The sequence below is a fragment of the Salmo salar genome, chromosome ssa11 (genome assembly GCF_905237065.1).
Source record: "Salmo salar chromosome ssa11, Ssal_v3.1, whole genome shotgun sequence".
Classification (NCBI taxonomy): Eukaryota; Metazoa; Chordata; class Actinopteri; order Salmoniformes; family Salmonidae; genus Salmo; species Salmo salar.
The window spans coordinates 64,932,062-64,950,597 of record NC_059452.1 but is presented as its reverse complement, the minus strand read 5'-3'; the positions used below and the strand labels follow the sequence as shown (position 1 = coordinate 64,950,597).

The 18,536-nt window shown below is 43.8% G+C and overlaps 1 protein-coding gene across 3 annotated transcripts in view; it reads left to right on the top strand.

Moving 5' to 3' along the window:
- The window catches only part of LOC106562918 (zinc finger FYVE domain-containing protein 16), a 58,069-nt gene extending 41,898 nt beyond the window's left edge, over positions 1 to 16,171 (top strand). For 2 of the 3 annotated variants that reach the window (XM_014128019.2, XM_014128021.2), the window contains exons 5-16: positions 638 to 814; positions 1,457 to 1,596; positions 3,281 to 3,635; positions 3,920 to 4,075; positions 7,388 to 7,612; positions 8,915 to 8,997; positions 9,528 to 9,632; positions 12,907 to 13,057; positions 13,597 to 13,840; positions 13,950 to 14,055; positions 14,260 to 14,436; positions 14,732 to 16,171. In XM_014128019.2, coding sequence (XP_013983494.2) covers positions 638 to 814; positions 1,457 to 1,596; positions 3,281 to 3,635; positions 3,920 to 4,075; positions 7,388 to 7,612; positions 8,915 to 8,997; positions 9,528 to 9,632; positions 12,907 to 13,057; positions 13,597 to 13,840; positions 13,950 to 14,055; positions 14,260 to 14,436; positions 14,732 to 14,890 — 2,078 coding nt within the window. In that variant the 3' untranslated portion in view covers positions 14,891 to 16,171. The remainder of the gene's footprint in view (positions 1 to 637; positions 815 to 1,456; positions 1,597 to 3,280; positions 3,636 to 3,919; positions 4,076 to 7,387; positions 7,613 to 8,914; positions 8,998 to 9,527; positions 9,633 to 12,906; positions 13,058 to 13,596; positions 13,841 to 13,949; positions 14,056 to 14,259; positions 14,437 to 14,731) is intronic. The other variant, XM_014128020.2, reaches the window with a different exon arrangement.
- The last annotated feature ends 2,365 nt before the right edge of the window (positions 16,172 to 18,536 follow it).

Sequence of the window (18,536 nt, the reverse complement as noted above, 5' to 3'; positions counted from 1 at the left end):
TTCAGGCTGTTTCCAACGACACAAATACACATTTTAAAACGAGACCTTGCGAGATTATCAATGACTTTATATTGCTTTAGTGTTATTATATTTTTTTAATGAGAATGTATGTAGTAAGTAAATATTAAATGTCATGTATAATACACCTTCGAAAGGCACATAATTCTGTCCTATGGTTTTATATGCATTATTATAAACTGGGTGGTTCGAGCCCTGAATGCTGATTGGCTGAAAGCCATGGTATATCAGACCGTATACCACAGGTATGACAACATGTATTTTTACTGCTCTGATTAATTACTTTGGTAACCAGTTTATAATAGCAATAAGGCATCTCGGGGGTTTGTGGTGTATTGCCAATATACCACAGCTAAGGGCTGTATCTAGGCACTCTGGGTTGTGATGTGCTTAAGAACAGCCCTTAGCCATTGTATATTGGCCATATACCACACCCCCTCGGGCCTTATTGCTTAAAAATGACACTTTAAAGAAATACCGGGATACCCGGGAAAAAAGTGCTTTTATTCTAAGAGTGGAACATTTGTAAAATACCCATGTTTGTATGCCAACTCTCCATCTCTCACTCACTCTTTACCTGCCTCACCTCTCCCTCTATCTCTCTCTCCTCCCCCTCTAGCCCAGGCGCTGGAGCGTATGATGAGTCCGACAGGTCCGAGCCCCAACCCCAACGTCCCGTCAGAGTACTGCAGCACAATCCCCCCTCTGCAGCAGGCCCGAGCTGCAGGCACCCTCAACTCCCCTCCGCCCACCGTCATGGTGCCCGTCTCCGTGCTCAAAACCCCCGGCAGCGACGGTACTTATGCACCCCTTGAACGAGTATCAAGGGTTGCTGTTTAATGGTGTTCCCAAAAGTGATAAACATCCTCTTGCTCTCCATTGGATAGCTTAGCCAGCCACCGTTTGGCTATAATGAAAGATTTAGATTTTTGTTATCATTTCCATTTTTCCCAGATTTCCTGTTTTATTTTCCCTTGTTTCTCATTTGTATTCAGTGTTTCCCCTAGCATTTTGCCATGGCTTAACACTGTCTTATGCTATCTGAGTGACTCAAAAATTCTAACAAATTCAATGTCCCATGTCATGACATTTTTGGAATTTTAGATTCTCCCTGACTCAAGTCTTTTTATTTTGTTGATTGTTTGTTCTCAAAGATCTTATTTAAAAATAATAGCTCCATTATCTTTTCGACATACTTTATATTTGGTTTAATTTAACACTGACAACGTTTTACCATCCCTAAAATGATTTCCCCCAAAAATCGTATCATATATATTTTTTTATCATCGTTTTGGGGAGTGGCGGCAGTGATTTTAGCAGCGGCAGCTAATTTAATATAGGGAAACACTGGTATAAATTTAGCACTCTAAACAACACTTAAAATAGGGAAGTGGGGAAAATGACAGAAGTCCCTGTCCCTGTGTGGTGGATGTGTCAGGTTGTCCTCGTGAGCAGAAGCGTGTGTGGTTTGCAGATGGCATCTTGCCCAACGGAGAGGTGGCCGACACCACTAGGCTATCTGTGACCGGCAGGAGGAGTTCCCAGGAGTCCAGCCCTGTCACACCAGACCCCCCTACGGTGAGGAAGGAACTCTATATATATATACACACACACACACACACACACACACACGGTAAGAGGCACCTACTCTTTCAAGGGTTTTTCTTTATTTTTATTATTTTCTACATTGTAGAATAGTAGTGAAGACATCAAAACTATGAAATAACACATATAGAATCATGTAGTAACCAAAAAAGTGTTAAACAAATCCAAACATATTTGAGATTCTTCAAAGTAGCCACCCTTTGCCTTGATGACAGCTTTGCACACTCTTGGCATCTCAACCAGCTTCACCCGGAATGATTTCCCTACAGGCTTGAAGGAGTTCCCACATATGCTGAGCACTTGTTGGCTGCTTTTCCTTCACTCTGCGGTCCAACTCATCCCAAACCATCTCAGTTGGGTTGAGGTCGGTTGATTGTGAAGGCCAGGTCATCTGATGCAGCACTCCATCACTCTCCTTCTTGGTCAAATAGCCCTTACACATCCTGGAGGTGTGTTGGGTCATTGTCCTGTTGAAAAACAAATGATAGTCCCACGAAGCGCAAACTTGATGGGATGGCGCATCGCTGTAGAATGCTGTGGTAGCCATGCTGGTTAAGTGTGCCTTGAATTCTAAATAAATCACCGACAGTGTCAGCAGCAACACCCCCCCACATCTCCACCTCCATGCTTCATGGTGGGAACCACACATGCAGAGATCATTCGTTCACCTACTCTGAGTCTCACAAAGGAACTGCGTTTGGAACCAACATTTTTTTGTACTTATCAGACCAAAGGACTGATTTCCACCTGGTCTAATGTTCATTGCTCCTGTTTCTTGGTCCAAGCAATTCTCTTATTCTTATTGGTGTCCTTTAGTAGTGGTTTCTTTGCATCAATCGACCACGAAGGCCTGATTCACGCAGTCTCCTCTCAACAGTTGATGTTGAGATGTCTTTTACTTGAGCTCTGACACATTTATTTGGGCTGCAATTTCTGAGGCTGGTAACTAATGAACTTATCCTGTGCAGCAGAGGTAACTCTGGATCTTCCTTTCCTGTGGCGGTCCTCATGAGAGCCAGTTTCATCATAGTGCTTGATGGTTTTTGCGAATGCACTTGAAGAAACTAAAAAGTTCTTACAATTTTCCGGATTGAGACTGACCTTCATGTCTTAAAGTAATGATGGACTGTCATTTCTCTTTGCTTATTTGAGCTGTTCTTGCCATAATATAGACTTGGTCTTTTACCAAATAGGGCTATCTTCTGTATACCACCCCTACCTTGTCACAACACAACTGATTGGCTCAAACGCATTAAGAAAGAAAGAAATTCCACAAATTAACTTTTTAACAAGGCACTCCTGTTAATTGAAATGCATTCCAGGTGACTACCTCATGAAGCTGGTTGTGAGAATGTCAAGGGTGTACAAAGCTGTCATCAAGGCAAAGGGTGGCTACTTTGAAGAATCTCAAATATAAAATGTATTTTGATTTGTTTAACACTTTTTTTGGTTACTACATGATACCATATGTGTTATTTCATAGATTTGATGTCTTCACTATTATTCTACAAAAATTATGAAAAACCCTGGAATGAGTAGGTGTGTCCAAACTTTTGACTGGTACTGTACACACACACACACACATTGTAAACCCCTAGACGCACTCGTTTATTTATTTTCTCTTTCATCCAATTTCTCATCCCTCCGTCTCCTCCAGGCTGGCAGCAGAGTATCCCCTGGCTTTGCAGCGGTGTCTGAGGGTGGTATGTCGGCCCCTGAGGTCCCAGCAAAGGTGGAGGTTGTGCGCCCCCCAGTGTCGGGGCCCTGGGACTACAGCCTGCTGTGTGGGCTAGGGAGCTGCGTAGAGAGGAGCCCCAGTCTGCTGCCAGAGGATGACGAGGGCCTGCCACCTCTACTCATCACCACCGGAGAAGAGGAGGGGGGAGGAGATCTATTGGTGGAGGAGCGACCCGCCCCCTGCCAGATCCTGCTCCTATTGGAGGAGGGAGGCCCGCGACCTTTAACCTTTGTCCTCAACGCCAACCTGCTGGTCAATGTCAAACTAGTCAGCTGTAAGTAGAACACCCATCTCTACCCTCCTGTAAAGTGGCTTCCTCACCTCTCCCTTCCTTCGTCTGCACTGATCTGAAAAGATGGGACTGTTGAAAGCAATATGGTGGATTCCTACTGAGTACATTCCCTGTCCACTTTCTTCAAATCAGTTCAGATGATGGGATGGTGAAAAAGAGAGGGTGTTACCTTTTGAGTTTTGAGATCGAACTCAAACCTCCTTATTCCTAGTCCCAGTCCCAAACTAATGTGTTTCCTCATTGTGTGTCTCTCTACTCTCCTGTAGACTGCAGTAGGAAGTGCTGGTGTCTGGGCTCCAGTGGTCTACAGACAGTAGGGCAGAGGGAGGTAGTGTTCATCCTGGAGTGTCTGCCTGAGGAGAGATCTCTGCCCAAAGACCTGTTCACACTGTACCTCTCCATCTACCAGGATGCACAGAGGGGTAGATGCACACGCGCACGCACGCACACACACACACACGCACACACACACACACACACACATTCTGTTCGTTCCTCTCCATCTATCAGGACTCACAGAGGTAGGCGGAAACACACACACACACACAGACCTGCACGCATTTTGCATAGCATTCACGCAATTTTAGGTCAATGTACGCTGGTACGAAAGACGACCCTGTGGTTTCTGACTCAGCCGTCTGAAATTGGAACTGAGCCATTCTGAGGACTTGGCTGAGGAGAAGAATTCTCTAGCTCTCTGCTCCGACCAGCCCCCAATTGATATTGATGTTGATGTGATATGAAAGCAGAGGGGCTGTATGTTTCTAGAACTGTACCGCGATTGAGAATCGATTCACGTTTAGATGGAGTATTTGTCTGTTTTGGTTTCCAGAGCGAATGCACCTTTTAACAGAACATGTAATGTCCTTGGACTGTAAGGAGTAACGTTAGGCTCCATTAGTCTATGATTGGGTTACATTTACCCCTACATTTTATGTGAAAGTGTCATTGAGGCCACCAGCAATATCCTTTAGGATCAAACATAAGACTTCTGTGTATGACTACATTGTTTGTAATCATTTAAGACTCTAGGGGCTCTATTTTAACAAACCTAACGAAGTGGTAAATCTAGGGGCTCTATTTTAACAAACCTAACGAAGTGGTAAATCTAGGGGCTCTATTTTAACAAACCTAACGAAGTGGTAAATCTAGGGGCTCTATTTTAACAAACCTAACGAAGTGGTAAATCTAGGGGCTCTATTTTAACAAACCTAACGAAGTGGTAAATCTAGGGGCTCTATTTTAACAAACCTAACGAAGTGGTAAATCTAGGGGCTCTATTTTAACAAACCTAACGAAGTGGTAAATCTAGGGGCTCTATTTTAACAAACCTAACGAAGTGGTAAATCTAGGGGCTCTATTTTAACAAACCTAACGAAGTGGTAAATCTAGGGGCTCTATTTTAACAAACCTAACGAAGTGGTAAATCTAGGGGCTCTATTTTAACAAACCTAACGAAATGGTAAATCTAAGCGCAGGCGGTAGAGCTATAGGTTCAGGGGTGTGTCTGAAATATTTTGGATATTTTCACTATCACAATTATCGCCGCGCTCGCTGACGTTGCCGAGAAAGGGCTGGGTTTTGATGAGTAAACAAACTGCGGGTGTGTCAAGGCTTGGCCCCTCACTGGCCAATCAAAACGTCCTCCATGGAGAAATAATATGGCTGCTTCAAGTTGTGTGTTTACAATATTTTATGTAGTGCCTTGGAATCAACTCCAATTCCAATGTTAGTCTGTTATAGTTTGTATAAAGGGCTTACAGAAATGAAATAACAAAATGTAGACCTATCCTTGCTAAATATGTTAACTTGAACCCATTTGCAGTCCACGTTTTGTTCTAAGTAAAGGCGTGGCTTCAATAGCATTCACACTGATATAGGGTCTAGGCCTACTGTCATTTGCATTATGGTTGAGCATGGACATGCCAAACATTGTCAATAAGCAATATTCAATTCAATATTGATGAGGACTTAAAAGAGAACAAATCATTTGATTCAAATTCTAAACAAAACGAAACAACTTGTTTTAAATAGGCTATGTCAAACTAACAGGCACCATCATTTCTCCACGTGGGCATATAATATTAAAACCTCTCAGACTATGGAGGGTTTTACACATATCCAAACTTTTCACAGTAGCTGGACAAAATTCAATATAAAGAGAGGGAGAATGTCCACTCACCGTTATACTGCTCCCAAATAGACCTATATTTTATTAACATAATTGGAACCATTTTACAGATCACATTCACACATCTCCAGAAGTTGCATTGCAAGCACGCAACGGAGCGTTGTCCCAATATTACCAGGAAGGTGAATCATTCTAATACATGTGGTTGTAATAAAATTAAAATGGAAAAACAAGCTATCACTTTATTTTATTTTTTTGCGACAACAATAAATAAATGTCCAATGTAATGATATCATAAAATCACCAGGATAATAAAGACAATCATTGCTGTTGAACCAGCCTTCGTTATAGTAGGCCTAAGGGAGGGCTTGGGTTTTGATGAAACGGAAAACAAACACAGGTTAAAGATCACTTCTAAATACGAGGTTCACCGTATTCACCGAGGTTCTCATCGCTCGTTTCGTGATGGGCATGGACATAGCCTACATCACGGAAGTTATTTTACGCAGGTCCAGAACGTGACCTGCATGGCTAAACTATTGTGTGCCTGCCTACAATGCATAGATAAAAAGGGAATATCAGCTCGCTATTTTACTCCTCTCAAACGTGATACTTTAATAAAGCTTTGGGGATTTAAGATTTATTTCCAATTGGATTCAGGAGCCAAAACCCTCTATCGACAGTCTTGACTACTTCGGGATTGCATTGGCAGACAAAAGAAAAAGCCGCCATTGAGAGGAGGGGAGGCTATGCTTGGTTTTAAAGAAAATAAAACGCAATGGGAAGTTTTTTTAATGTTTCTAAATACGATGGATACAGGCACCAAAAGCCCATTACGCTACTCTTGTTCCATGCGCATTTGGGCAGTGTGAGTCGTCATGGCTGGATAGGCTGCGTTCCGTTTGTCAAAATTCATGCCATAACTAACTGCGTTACCGCTAAAACCAGCTTTTGGTTGGTCTTAAATATCCTTATCAGCGGTGCCTGAATTTTTATCTTGTTTTTAAGGACACACTTAAAATATTTCCACCCCGCCCATCTAAGCGCAAGCGAGTGGGTATAAGACGGGTAAATTGCCGAACCTGGCGTTAGGGCTGGAAAATGCCAGTGCGCTGGTTTTTACATGATGAAATTGCTAACTAACGTGGGTTTGACACTATCACCGCCTTAACGCCAGCCAAAAATAGAGCCCTAGCTTTCAGGAAATCGCAGTTACTGGTTCCTCAAAAATACAAAAATGCTCCAGCTTCCTGATGGTGGAAGTTGACTGACCCCCTTGGGCCCCCCCCCCCAACCCAACCTAAGGCCTCCTCAACCATCTTATCAGAAAATCCTAGGGGGAGCCCTGATTGTACATTTAAACATATTTCTAGTTATCTACTAAATAGCAACCAGTTAAGTACCCATAACAGTCTATAGCCTACCATTTCTACTGAGGCAGTCTTCTGCCAACATCATTATTAGGCAAAAAAAAATGTGCATTTGCCTAGGATTTGAGCAGTGTGGGTGTTGCATAACGTGTCGTCATGGGGGCCGGGGGTGCTGCCACCGCGCAGAAGTGGTACTCTGCACACACTGACCTCTGTCTCTCCCCCTCCCTTAGGAAAGTTTGTGGAGGAGCTGGGCAACGTGGCGTTCACAGGTAGTTTCCTGGGTAGTAAGGAGCACGGCGGGGTGCTGTTCTTCTCCCCTACCTTTCAGGCCCTGGAGGGCCTCTGTCTGCCTCCACAGCCCTTCCTCTGTGGCCTGCTCATCCAGAGGCTGGAGGTGCCCTGGGCCAAGGTCTTCCCCCTTAGACTGCTGCTACGGCTGGGAGCAGAACACAGTGGTGAGAACCCAACAGTTACTAGCCTTGTCTAGGTTCAGTGGTAATAAATGCATGGTGAATCGTTTCAGAAGGCTTTACACTTTGACTGGTTTTCAAAGACGGTAGGTAGCATAAACATATGGATTTGCATCAATATCTGCATCAGAAGTCCCAATGCAAAATTACAACCCTTTTCTATTTTTCGAGTTATTCCATAAAACCAATTACAATGCCAAAGTCATGCCGGAAAATGTTTTTGCAGGGTGTGACATTATATGGATGACCCGGCAAGCCAGCCTATTCCATATAATGTAAACTCCAACAGAAATAACTTCAAATGTAGAACTTCAAATTAAACCAAATCAATTTGCGCTCATGACTACAGGTTTCAATGTAATTTTTTGCCAATTGACAAACAAATACTCTATGAATTTATTGTTACAAATCAGCTTGCACGTTTGCTAGCCAACTAGCCTGCTAACGTTAGCCGTAGTAGCCTGCTAACATTAGCCCTACCAGCCGGCTAATGTTACGTTAGCACTGCATGAGTCAGCCAGTTGCTATCAACACCAAACTTACAGCTACATTAAAGTAAACCAAAGTTTTGGAAATACATATTGCTATCTAACCAGGTATCAAATAATGTTACCGGTATATGCAGTTATCTAAAGTAGAGAGAGCGGAGACTTACTGATTGACGGCTGAGTTAGCTACCAAAGAAGAGCCAAGGAGAGAGGTGCTTCAGAGGGAGAGGCCGTTTCACTAGCCGAGGGAGAGTCCGCTAATCCAATTGTGATATAGTGAGGTAAATCCAAAGTAGATAATCCAGAGGCGGCGTTGGGCACAGGAGACGAGGGGAAGAGTCAACAATAAGATGGCGATTGGAGGAAGGCTCCAGGCAGATGGAAATGATCACAACAGGACAGTCAGTCAGCTACTGTAGCACCCTAGTACTATGCCCAGGTTGAAAAACTCTGGTAGCCCACTTCACAGAGATCATGCGGCCCCCACGTGTGGGGAATCTACAATTAAGTTACTAAGCCTTTGACAATATTGTTACTTTGAGTAAAAACGTACACTTCCTACCCTTTTAAATCAGTTTTTCTGATAGACGTTTCAAACTTTTGAACTTGGCCAAGACCTAGATATGTGCTTTAGCCTGTAGGCCATTGAGATCCTCTTACTTTGATTCTACTTTACAAACATGGCCATAGTTTACAGTAATGACCCAATGAAATAATAATGAAAGGATTGCAACAAGTGTTTAGATGGATGTCGAGCCTGATTCTAGTGACCTTTGACCCTATGTGGGTTGTGTTGCAGTGTACCCCAGTACGCTGGTTAGCGTCCGCTTCAGAGAGACTGTGTTCAGAGAGACCGGACACACCATCATGAACTTGCTGGCTGTAAGTACACACACAAATTATTTTATTGTACATTTCAGAGTATCTTTTTCTTTTTGCAATTTGATCAATCAAAACTTTGAATATAACAATTCACATCAAACCGAAGCTAAGCAGTAAAAGTAGGTCTCCAGCCCTGATTTAAAGCAGAGTTAAGAGATATCTCCCTGATCCTCTGTGATGATCACTGAGCCAGCATATGCTGTGCAGTGCTGCTGAGTTCAGCTGAGGGCCAGCCGACAGAGGACCGAGATGACACACACAGAGCTAGATCAGGACTCCTGTGGGAGAGACACTGCAGTAGTTTGGTTCCCTGCCAACTGTTCACTGCTGGGAGAGAGGAGCCTGTGAGGGCAGGTCTGACTGGGTTATCATACACTGTCTGTTACAGCTCTGAAACCTCTAAGATACTGTGTGTTTTAGTCTTTGCAAAAATGATTGTCTACGAGGCATGTCATATGTCTGAGAGAATGTAGTAGGTCACACGCTATTAATGCCTTCAAGTATGTTCTGTGTTGCGTTTTTGTTTCCAGGACCTGAGGAACTACCAGTACAGTCTGCCTGCCGTGGAGGGCCTGAGGATCCACATGGAGATGGGCCACAGCTACATAGACATTCCCAAGAGTAGCTTTACTGAGGTAAGACACGGCGTTACAGGACTTTTGAGTTTGTTGGTATGTGTCTATTTTCTTTCTATCTGGTTTGAAGGACAAGTTAAAGTTTCAACTTTATTGTCCCAGAGGGTACGTCAAGTCATAGGGCTGACAGCCATCAATACAAATGTGCAGTGCCTTCATAAAGTATTCATACCCCTTGATTTATTCCACATTTTGATGTTACAGCCTGAATTCAAAATGGATTAAATGCATATATTTTTCTCACCCATCTACACACAATTCCTCTTAATGACAAAATTAAAACCTATTTTTAGAAATGTTTGCACATTTTTGGAAAATGAAATACTGAAATATCTGATTTACATAAGCATCTACACCCCTGAGTCAATACTTTGTAGAAGCACCTTTGGCAGCGATTACAGCTGCCAAGTCTCTAAGAGCTTTCCACACCTGGATTGTGCAACATTTGCCCATTTTATTATTTTCAAAATTCTTCAAGCGCTGTCAATTGGTTGTTGATCATTGCTAGACAACCATTTTCAGGTGTTGCCATAGATTTTCAAGCAGATGTAAGTCAAAACTGTAACTCGGCCACTCAGGAACATTCATGGTCTTCTTGGTAAGCAACTCCAGTGTAGATTTGGCTTTGTATTTTAGGTTATTGTCCTGCTGAAAGGTACAAGCATACCCATAACATGATGCAGCCACCACTATGCGTGAAAATATGGAGTGTGGTACGCATTGGATTTGCCCCCAACATAACACTTTGTACTCAGGACACATTTTGTACAGTACTACTTTAATACCTTGTTGCAAACAGGATTTTTGGAATATTTTTTTTATTCTGTTACAGGCTTCCTTTTCACTCTGTCAATTAGGTTAGTATTGTGGAGTAACTACAATGTTGTTGATACATCCTCAGTTTTCTCCTATCACAGCCATTCAACTCTGTAACTGTTTTAAAGTCACCATTGGCCTCATGGTGAAATCCCTGAGTGGTTTCATTACATTTACATTTAAGTCATTTAGCAGACGCTCTTATCCAGAGCGACTTACAAATTGGTGCATTCACCTTATGATATCCAGTGGAACAACCACTTTACAATAGTGCATCTAAATCTTTTAAGGGGGGGGGTTAGAAGGATTACTTTATCCTATCCTAGGTATTCCTTAAAGAGGTGGGGTTTCAGGTGTCTCCGGAAGGTGGTGATTGACTCCGCTGTCCTGGTGTCGTGAGGGAGCTTGTTCCACCATTGGGGTGCCAGAGCAGCGAACAGTTTTGACTGGGCTGAGCGGGAACTGTGCTTCCTCAGAGGTAGGGGGGCCAGCAGGCCAGAGGTGGATGAACGCAGTGCCCTTGTTTGGGTGTAGGGCCTGATCAGAGCCTGAAGGTATGCCGTTCCCTTCACAGCTCCGTAGGCAATCACCATGGTCTTGTAGCGGATGCGAGCTTCAACTGGAAGCCAGTGGAGAGAGCGGAGGAGCGGGGTGACGTGAGAGAACTTGGGAAGGTTGAACACCAGACGGGCTGCGGCGTTCTGGATGAGTTGTAGGGGTTTAATGGCACAGGCAGGGAGCCCAGCCAACAGCGAGTTGCAGTAATCCAGACGGGAGATGACAAGTGCCTGGATTAGGACCTGCGCCGCTTCCTGTGTGAGGCAGGGTCGTACTCTGCGAATGTTGTAGAGCATGAACCTACAGGATCCTTCCTCTCTGGCAACGCCTGTATCTTTGTAGTGACTGTGTGTATTGATACACCATCCAAAGTTTTTAATAGCTTCACCATGCTCAAAGGGATATTCAATGTCCGATTTTTTTTATTTTGACCAATCTAGCAATAGGTGTCATTCTTTGTGAGGCATTTGAAACCCTCCCTGGTCTTTGTGGTTGAATGTGTGTTTAAAATGTACTGCTCGACTGAGGGACCTTTACAGATAATTCTGTGTGGGTACAGAGAAGAGGTTGCACACAGTGTGAGTCCATGCAATTTATTATGTGACTTGTTACTCAAATTGTTACTCCTGAACTTATTTAGGCTTGCCATAACAAAGGGGTTGAATATTTATTCACTTTAATAATTTTAAAAAATACATCGAAAAACATAATTCCACTTTGACATTATTGTATGTAGGCCAGTGACAAAATAAATCTCAATGTAATCCACTTTAAATTCAGGCTGTAACAACAAAATGTCGAAAAAGTCAATGGGTGTGAATACTTTCTGAAGGCCTATGATCGACGACAGCAGCAGCAGCACAAGTATAGCAAGCCAAAGTTTCCTAATAACTAAAGTGCTGTGTGCATTCTTAGTTCATCTCATCAACAACATATCAACAATGTGTTGACGAAAACATCAACATCCCCTTAATCATCAACAACATATTACCATCGTCATCCTCAACGTCATCATCCCTAGGCTACCACCACCTCTTCCCTGTATTCAAAAGGGCAATGGCCATTGGGGTGAAGGAGTGCTTGTACCTGTTAGTCTTAACAATTGGTTAATCTAAACCGGGAAACCTGGAAGTCATGGTGTAGAGAGGGCACAGTCAGACAGGATGGATTCTGCCTTCCTCACCACTTGTCTGCTGGACTCCTGTGATCCTACCGCCCACTTTCACTATTCTAGTTAGTGTATTTTTAGCTTTTACACCAAGGTTGCAGTACCAGCAAAACAAAGAAAACGTTAAGATAGACTATGTACGACTTATCTACCTGGACAAGTCAGGAAACTTGTTTAGTTGAGACCAAAAAGGCATTGATGGCCCTTCTTTCACAACATGTCAGTGTTACTAAAAGTTCAATTTATTATCAGTCGTTGTGCCAAGATACTTGTAGTTGTCTACAGTGTCTACCACCTGGCCCTTGACGATAGTGTTTTGAGGGGTAAGGGTTTGACGCCTGAAATCCATAGACAACATATCTTTGGTTTTTGTCATATTCATTTGTAAGAATTCACTGTCACACCAAAATGAACAAAATCATTAACAACAGGGTCATGGGCACTTTCATCAGCATGCAGGAGACTGACTATTAGTCGTCTGCAAACTTCAGGGCCAGTAGCATTAGAGCTAACTAGCATGGTTATGCTAAGGCTTGGCTATGCTAATATGCTAAGCCAGGTTGCTACATGCAGTTTGCTTTGGATTATAAATTCACTACCTGAATTTGGGGTTGGGTGTATAAAACCTCACCAACTTGCCATTAGTAGGGGAAGAGTGCCTTCTGCAGGTGTTATAAAGAGCTGGAGTTATTTGTGTTTTGATGCGAGTATAACTTTTTGTGTGTTTTCTAGATGCTGAAGGTGGTGAACGCATCTAACGAGCATGTGATCAGTGTGGGCGCTGGCTTCAGCTCGGAGGCTGATTCCCACCTGGTCTGTTTCCAGAACGACGAGGGCAACTACCAGAGCCAGGCCAACAGCCAGCCTGGCAAGACACGCACAGGTCAGTACTAAACCAGATTGCCCACTAGAGGTCAGAAGACTGTTTTTTGTTTTCAAAGAACAGGGTCATATTTTTTAAAATTTGTTTAGCCTTTATTTAACTAGGCAAGTCAGTTAAGAACAAATTCTTATTTACAATGACGGCCTACCCCGGCCAAACCCGGAATATGCTGGGCCAATTGTGCACTGCCCTATGGGACTACCAATCACGGCCGGATGTGTTACAGCCTGGATTCGATCCAGGGACTGTGGTGACCCCTCTTGCACTGAGATGCAGTGCCTTAGACCGCTGCGCCACTCTGGAGCCCGAATTCAAGAGGGCGCAAAATGTTTAGTTGTGGGCAAGTTCGGGTAGTTCCTTCCTGTTTTAGTCCATTTTCTTCCTTTTGGTGTGTAATGAATACGACTCCGATAAGAAGCAGGTGTGTCATGACCTTAGATCCTATAGGTCACAGGCCAGTGACACGAGCCAGTGCCTCCATGTAACCTGACCTGTTTATATACCTGCTGTGTTACTCAGTCTGTGACCTTATTGTCTAGTGACGGGGGCCAGCTTCGTGGTATTCAACGGTGCTCTGAAGGCTTCGTCGGGCTTCATCGCCAAGTCGAGCATTGTGGAGGACGGTCTGATGGTGCAGATCCCCCCAGAGACCATGGAGGCCCTGCGCGCCGCCCTGAGGGTACAGACGGACTTCCACATCCCCTGTGGCAAGGCCGACGGAGGGGAGCTCCGGGACAACATCACCGTGCGCTGGGTTGACTGGAGTGCTCCCGTCAACACTGGGTAAGGGTAATACACGCATGCATGCACGTGCATTTACACACACACACACACACACACTGGTGATCTTCTCCCTTGTGCATGATTGGTTCATTCGTTTGTGTCCTTACAGTGTGACCAGTGGTGTGGACGGGAAACCTCTGGAGGGGGTCCACAGTGTGAGGATGCAGCAAGACACAGAGTTTGAGTCGGACGGACGCACCATCAGGTGTACTGAGGTAGGAAACACACAGTTCATGCGATACGCTACTTTTATTGTCCGTTTGCATGGACATTCATTTGGGGTCAACAATGTATTACAATAACAATTGACCTACATGTAAAGTCCAAGTTCTGTTCACCTTCTCGCACCATCACAACTCTCTGAAACATTCATTCTCACTTACACTGGTCTGTCTGACTCTGCCTGTCCCTCCCTCCAGGTGTTCTACGTGTTGAAGAATCCAGACGAGATCCTGTCTGCGGTGCTGCCGTCCTGCTGTGTGTTCCAGAGGGAGATGGCTGTGGCCAGCTGTAGTGCTCTAACCCCTCACCTCTCTGTCCTGTCAGCCAGCGGCATCAACTCCCTCGCCCTCCGAGTCTCCACACAAACAGACATGGTAAATAACATATTATAAAGGGTCAAGCAATACACTATGAAAGATCAATACACTATGAAAGATCAATACACTATGAAAGATCAATACACTATGAAAGATCAATACACTATGAAAGGGACTGGGTATTGCCCTTCTTCTTACCCGGTACTTGCGGATAAATGTGTTTATGAAAATATCTATCATTTTATTGCTGTATAAATAAAATATTGTACTAGTCAGTGTTACTGTTCCATCTCTGAAACATAGTGACCTTCCGGTCATACTATAACTCTGTCTGTGTTTGTGTGCGTCTCAGGTGGAGTACCAGGCGGGTTCGGGAGGCAGGCTCCTACCCCAGCGCTATATGAACGAGCTGGACAGTGCTCTGATCCCTGTCATCCACGGAGGCTTGGCCAGCGTACCACAGACAGCCATGGACATGGAGTTTATCTTCTACATCACACACACCATTTAACACACACACACACAAACACAGTCTGACACATGGAAACACACAAACTTTTAAACACACACAGTACGTGCAAATACAAACACGCACATAAACACGCAAGTTCAGTTGCACACATGCAAACTTTTAGAAACACGCAGCCTGGATGTCTTTGCACAGAGAGAAACGCTAGAGCTCAGAGGACCATGGACAAGCTGGCAGGGCCTGAGGACACAAACAGCCATTAAGACATGGCTTGTGACCGGGCTGAGGAGACATGCACAGCCAATCAGGCGTAGCTAACGACTGAACTAAAGACACACGCCACCAATGGCAGGACATTCCCACATAATCTCCCACTGGAGGCCAGAGGTGTAGGCCTTTGTTCCTGGATGGACAGTGGGGAAACTGGAACACGTGACGCGACTTTCTGTCTGAGAAACGTCACCAACGCTGCTTTAACACACAAGGCCAAACACTAAACACATAACAACAACAACAACAACCAAAAAAACAACCCAAACTATCCTGACACTGACTATTCTCACCTCTTCCTGTTCTGCCTTCTTGGCTCCTTGCTGGTATCTGTCTGTCAGCCAGTCAAGGAGCACCTTGATGAATGTTTCCAACAAACAAAGATGTATTCACTGTATATTTAGAATGACCACATGGTAAGAAATTATGAATTATAATGAAGTATGTTACTTGATTGACAGCTGTATAACACGCTTGAGAAGAGCAGCACGGGACTCTGTCGATGTGAAACGTTAATCGACATTTGAGGATGTGAATGCTATTTTAGAATGAGGAAATGGCCTTATGTGGCAATTCTGAAGTAGCTTCTCGTAAGCCTGCCATTTTAGAATGAAGTTTCAAACTTCCTCTCAGTTCAACAGCGGAGTGTGCAGCCGCGTCTTCCATGTGGCAGACCAGTGGTATCTATGGATGTTATGTGGGAAGTTCCCTGACACAACTCACTGTCCCGTCTTGTCCAAATGTATAGGAGGTATATGTCGCATATACAAATTATATTTCGATTTTTTTTTAAGCTTAAAGTACTATTTTTGGAACAGTTCCTTAAATGGATATTTTTGATAGGATGTTGGCTAGCTGAGTCACTTTCGCAGGTGTAGTACCGATAAATTCAGAGGAGCACAGAGAAAAATATGTGAAGAGTTTCCTTTAGTCCCCTTGATGTCAACTGAAATGTAACATACCAGTGGGATTAGTCCACCAAGTTGAACCAAATACTGCTGCAAAACATGAACATTTGCAAAAATATAAATAAAAAGGCATTGATTAACTTTCCTCTTTGGAAAGATGAGACTCTCACGAACACGATGGTGTTCTCCATTTTGCTCTACGTCCCCCACAAGCGTCTTAGGACTTGTCTGAAGTCGGTACAGACGAACTGCCAACTTCTGTCTGTAGCGTCCGAACAGTTTGGGCTACACACTAATATGACCCCTATGTGTAAAGGTGAGACTCACGACCACGCACATGTCAGTTGTTTTCCTCTAGGACGTCCACAGGCCTCACAAGACTCGTCTGAAGGTACCCAGTACCAGTCCAAAAAATTGTATTCAGACCCCTTGACTTTTCCCACATTTTCTTTGGTTACAGTCTTATTCTGAAATTGATTAAATAAAAATTGTTCCTCATCAATCTACACAACACCTCATAATGACAAAGCGAAAACAGGTTTTTAGAAATAAACAGATACCTTATTTACATAAGTATTCAGACCCTTTGCTATGAGGCTCGAAATTGAGCTCAGGTGCATCCTGTTTCCATTGGTCATCTTTGAGATGTTTCTACAACTTGATTGGAGTCCACCTGTGTTAAATTCAATTGATTGGACATGATTTGGAAAGGCACACACCTGTCTATATAAGGACCCACAGTTGACAGTGCATGTCAGAGCAAAACCAAGCCATGAGGTCAAAGGAATTGTCTGTAGAGCTCCGAGACAGGATTGTGTTGAGGCACAGACCTGGGGCAGGGTGCCAAAACATTTCTGCAGCATTGAAGGTCCCCAAACACACAGTGGCTTCCATCATTCTTAAATGGAAGAAGTTTGGAACCACCAAGACTTTTCCTAGACCTGGCCGCCTCACCAAACTGATCAATCGGGGGAGAAGGGCCTTGGTCAGGGAGGTGACCGAGAGCCCGATGCTCACTCTGACAGAGCTCTAGAGTTATCTGTGGAGATGGGAGAACCTTCCAGAAGGACAACCATCTCTGCAGCACTCCACCAATCAGGCCTTTATGGTAGAGTGGCCAGACGGAAGCCACTCCTCAGTAAAAGGCACATGACAGCCCACTTGGAGTTTGCCAAAAGGCACCTAAAGACTCTCAGACCATGAGAAACAAGATTCTCTGGTCTGATGAAACCGAGATTGAACACTTTGGCCTGAATGCCAAGGGTCACGTCTGAGGAAACCTGGCACCACCCCTACGGTGAAGCATGGTGGTGGCAGCATCATGCTGTGGGGATGTTTTTTAGCAGCAGGGACTGGGAAACTAGTCCGGATCGAGGGAAAGATGAACGGATCAAAGTACAGAAAGATTCTTGATGAAAACCTGCTCCAGAGTGTTCAGGACCTCGGACTGGGACGAAGGTTCACCTTCCAACAGGACAATTACCCTAAGCACACAGCCAAAACAACACAGGAGTGGCTTTGGGACAAGTCTCTGAATGTCCTTGAGTGGCCCAGCCAGAGCCCGGACTTGAACCCGATCTAACATCTCTGGAGAGACCTGAAAAATAGCTGTGCAGCAACGCTCCCCATCCAACCTGAGAGCTTGAGAGAATCTGCACACCTCCCCCCCACACATACACACATTGCGTCAACTCAATGCTTCCATATATGGTAGTGTTATACGTTCTAGTTCTCATGTCCTGTCCAACAGTAACAGGATGTACTGCATAAATGACTGATTTAAAGGTGGCTGCTGTATCCTCACTAGCACATTGCTTAGCTTACCTGATAGTTTCTGTCTTCTGTGATTCTACATTTTCTATTGTGAGGACTGTGCCCTGTCTTGTTGAAATGTCAGTCACTTACAGAATCTTATGTACAGTATTTAGGCCCCAGACCTGGGAGAAATGGTTAGTTCGCCTAAGAGAGTGATTTCATAAGAAAACGTTGCCATTAACCACCAGGTTAAGGTAATGTTTAATCTTCTAGTGGTTAAGGTTTGGGTTTGGGTTAGGTAATATGATCTGTGGTTAAGGGTAACTGCTGCCGTGACTCATGTATGTGCTACAAGCTGACTGTGAATCGGGGACTAGTCAACACATTTTGATTTTCTATTCAACAACTGAGGTCTTTAAGTTCTTGTTAGGAGCTCCAACTGTTAGCTAAAGTAAACGCTCCATTTATGTGAATATCCACATGAGAGATGGAGAGCGTGAGAATAGTTTTCAAGAAATGTACATAATGATAGATTTTCTGTCATTTGTATCAGGAGTACATTTTGTTTTCGTGGTAAATGTGTTCTTCTCACTATTCGTGATTTAAGAGAACTTTCCAATTTGAAAACTTTCCAGTTAAAAAAATAATCAAATTCAAAAGTATATTTTTGCTTTATGTAATGCACCCGTATTTATTCATTAACACCAGCTTTATTTGGTAAACCTGGTATCTGGGTCTCATTGAGCTATTCAAAC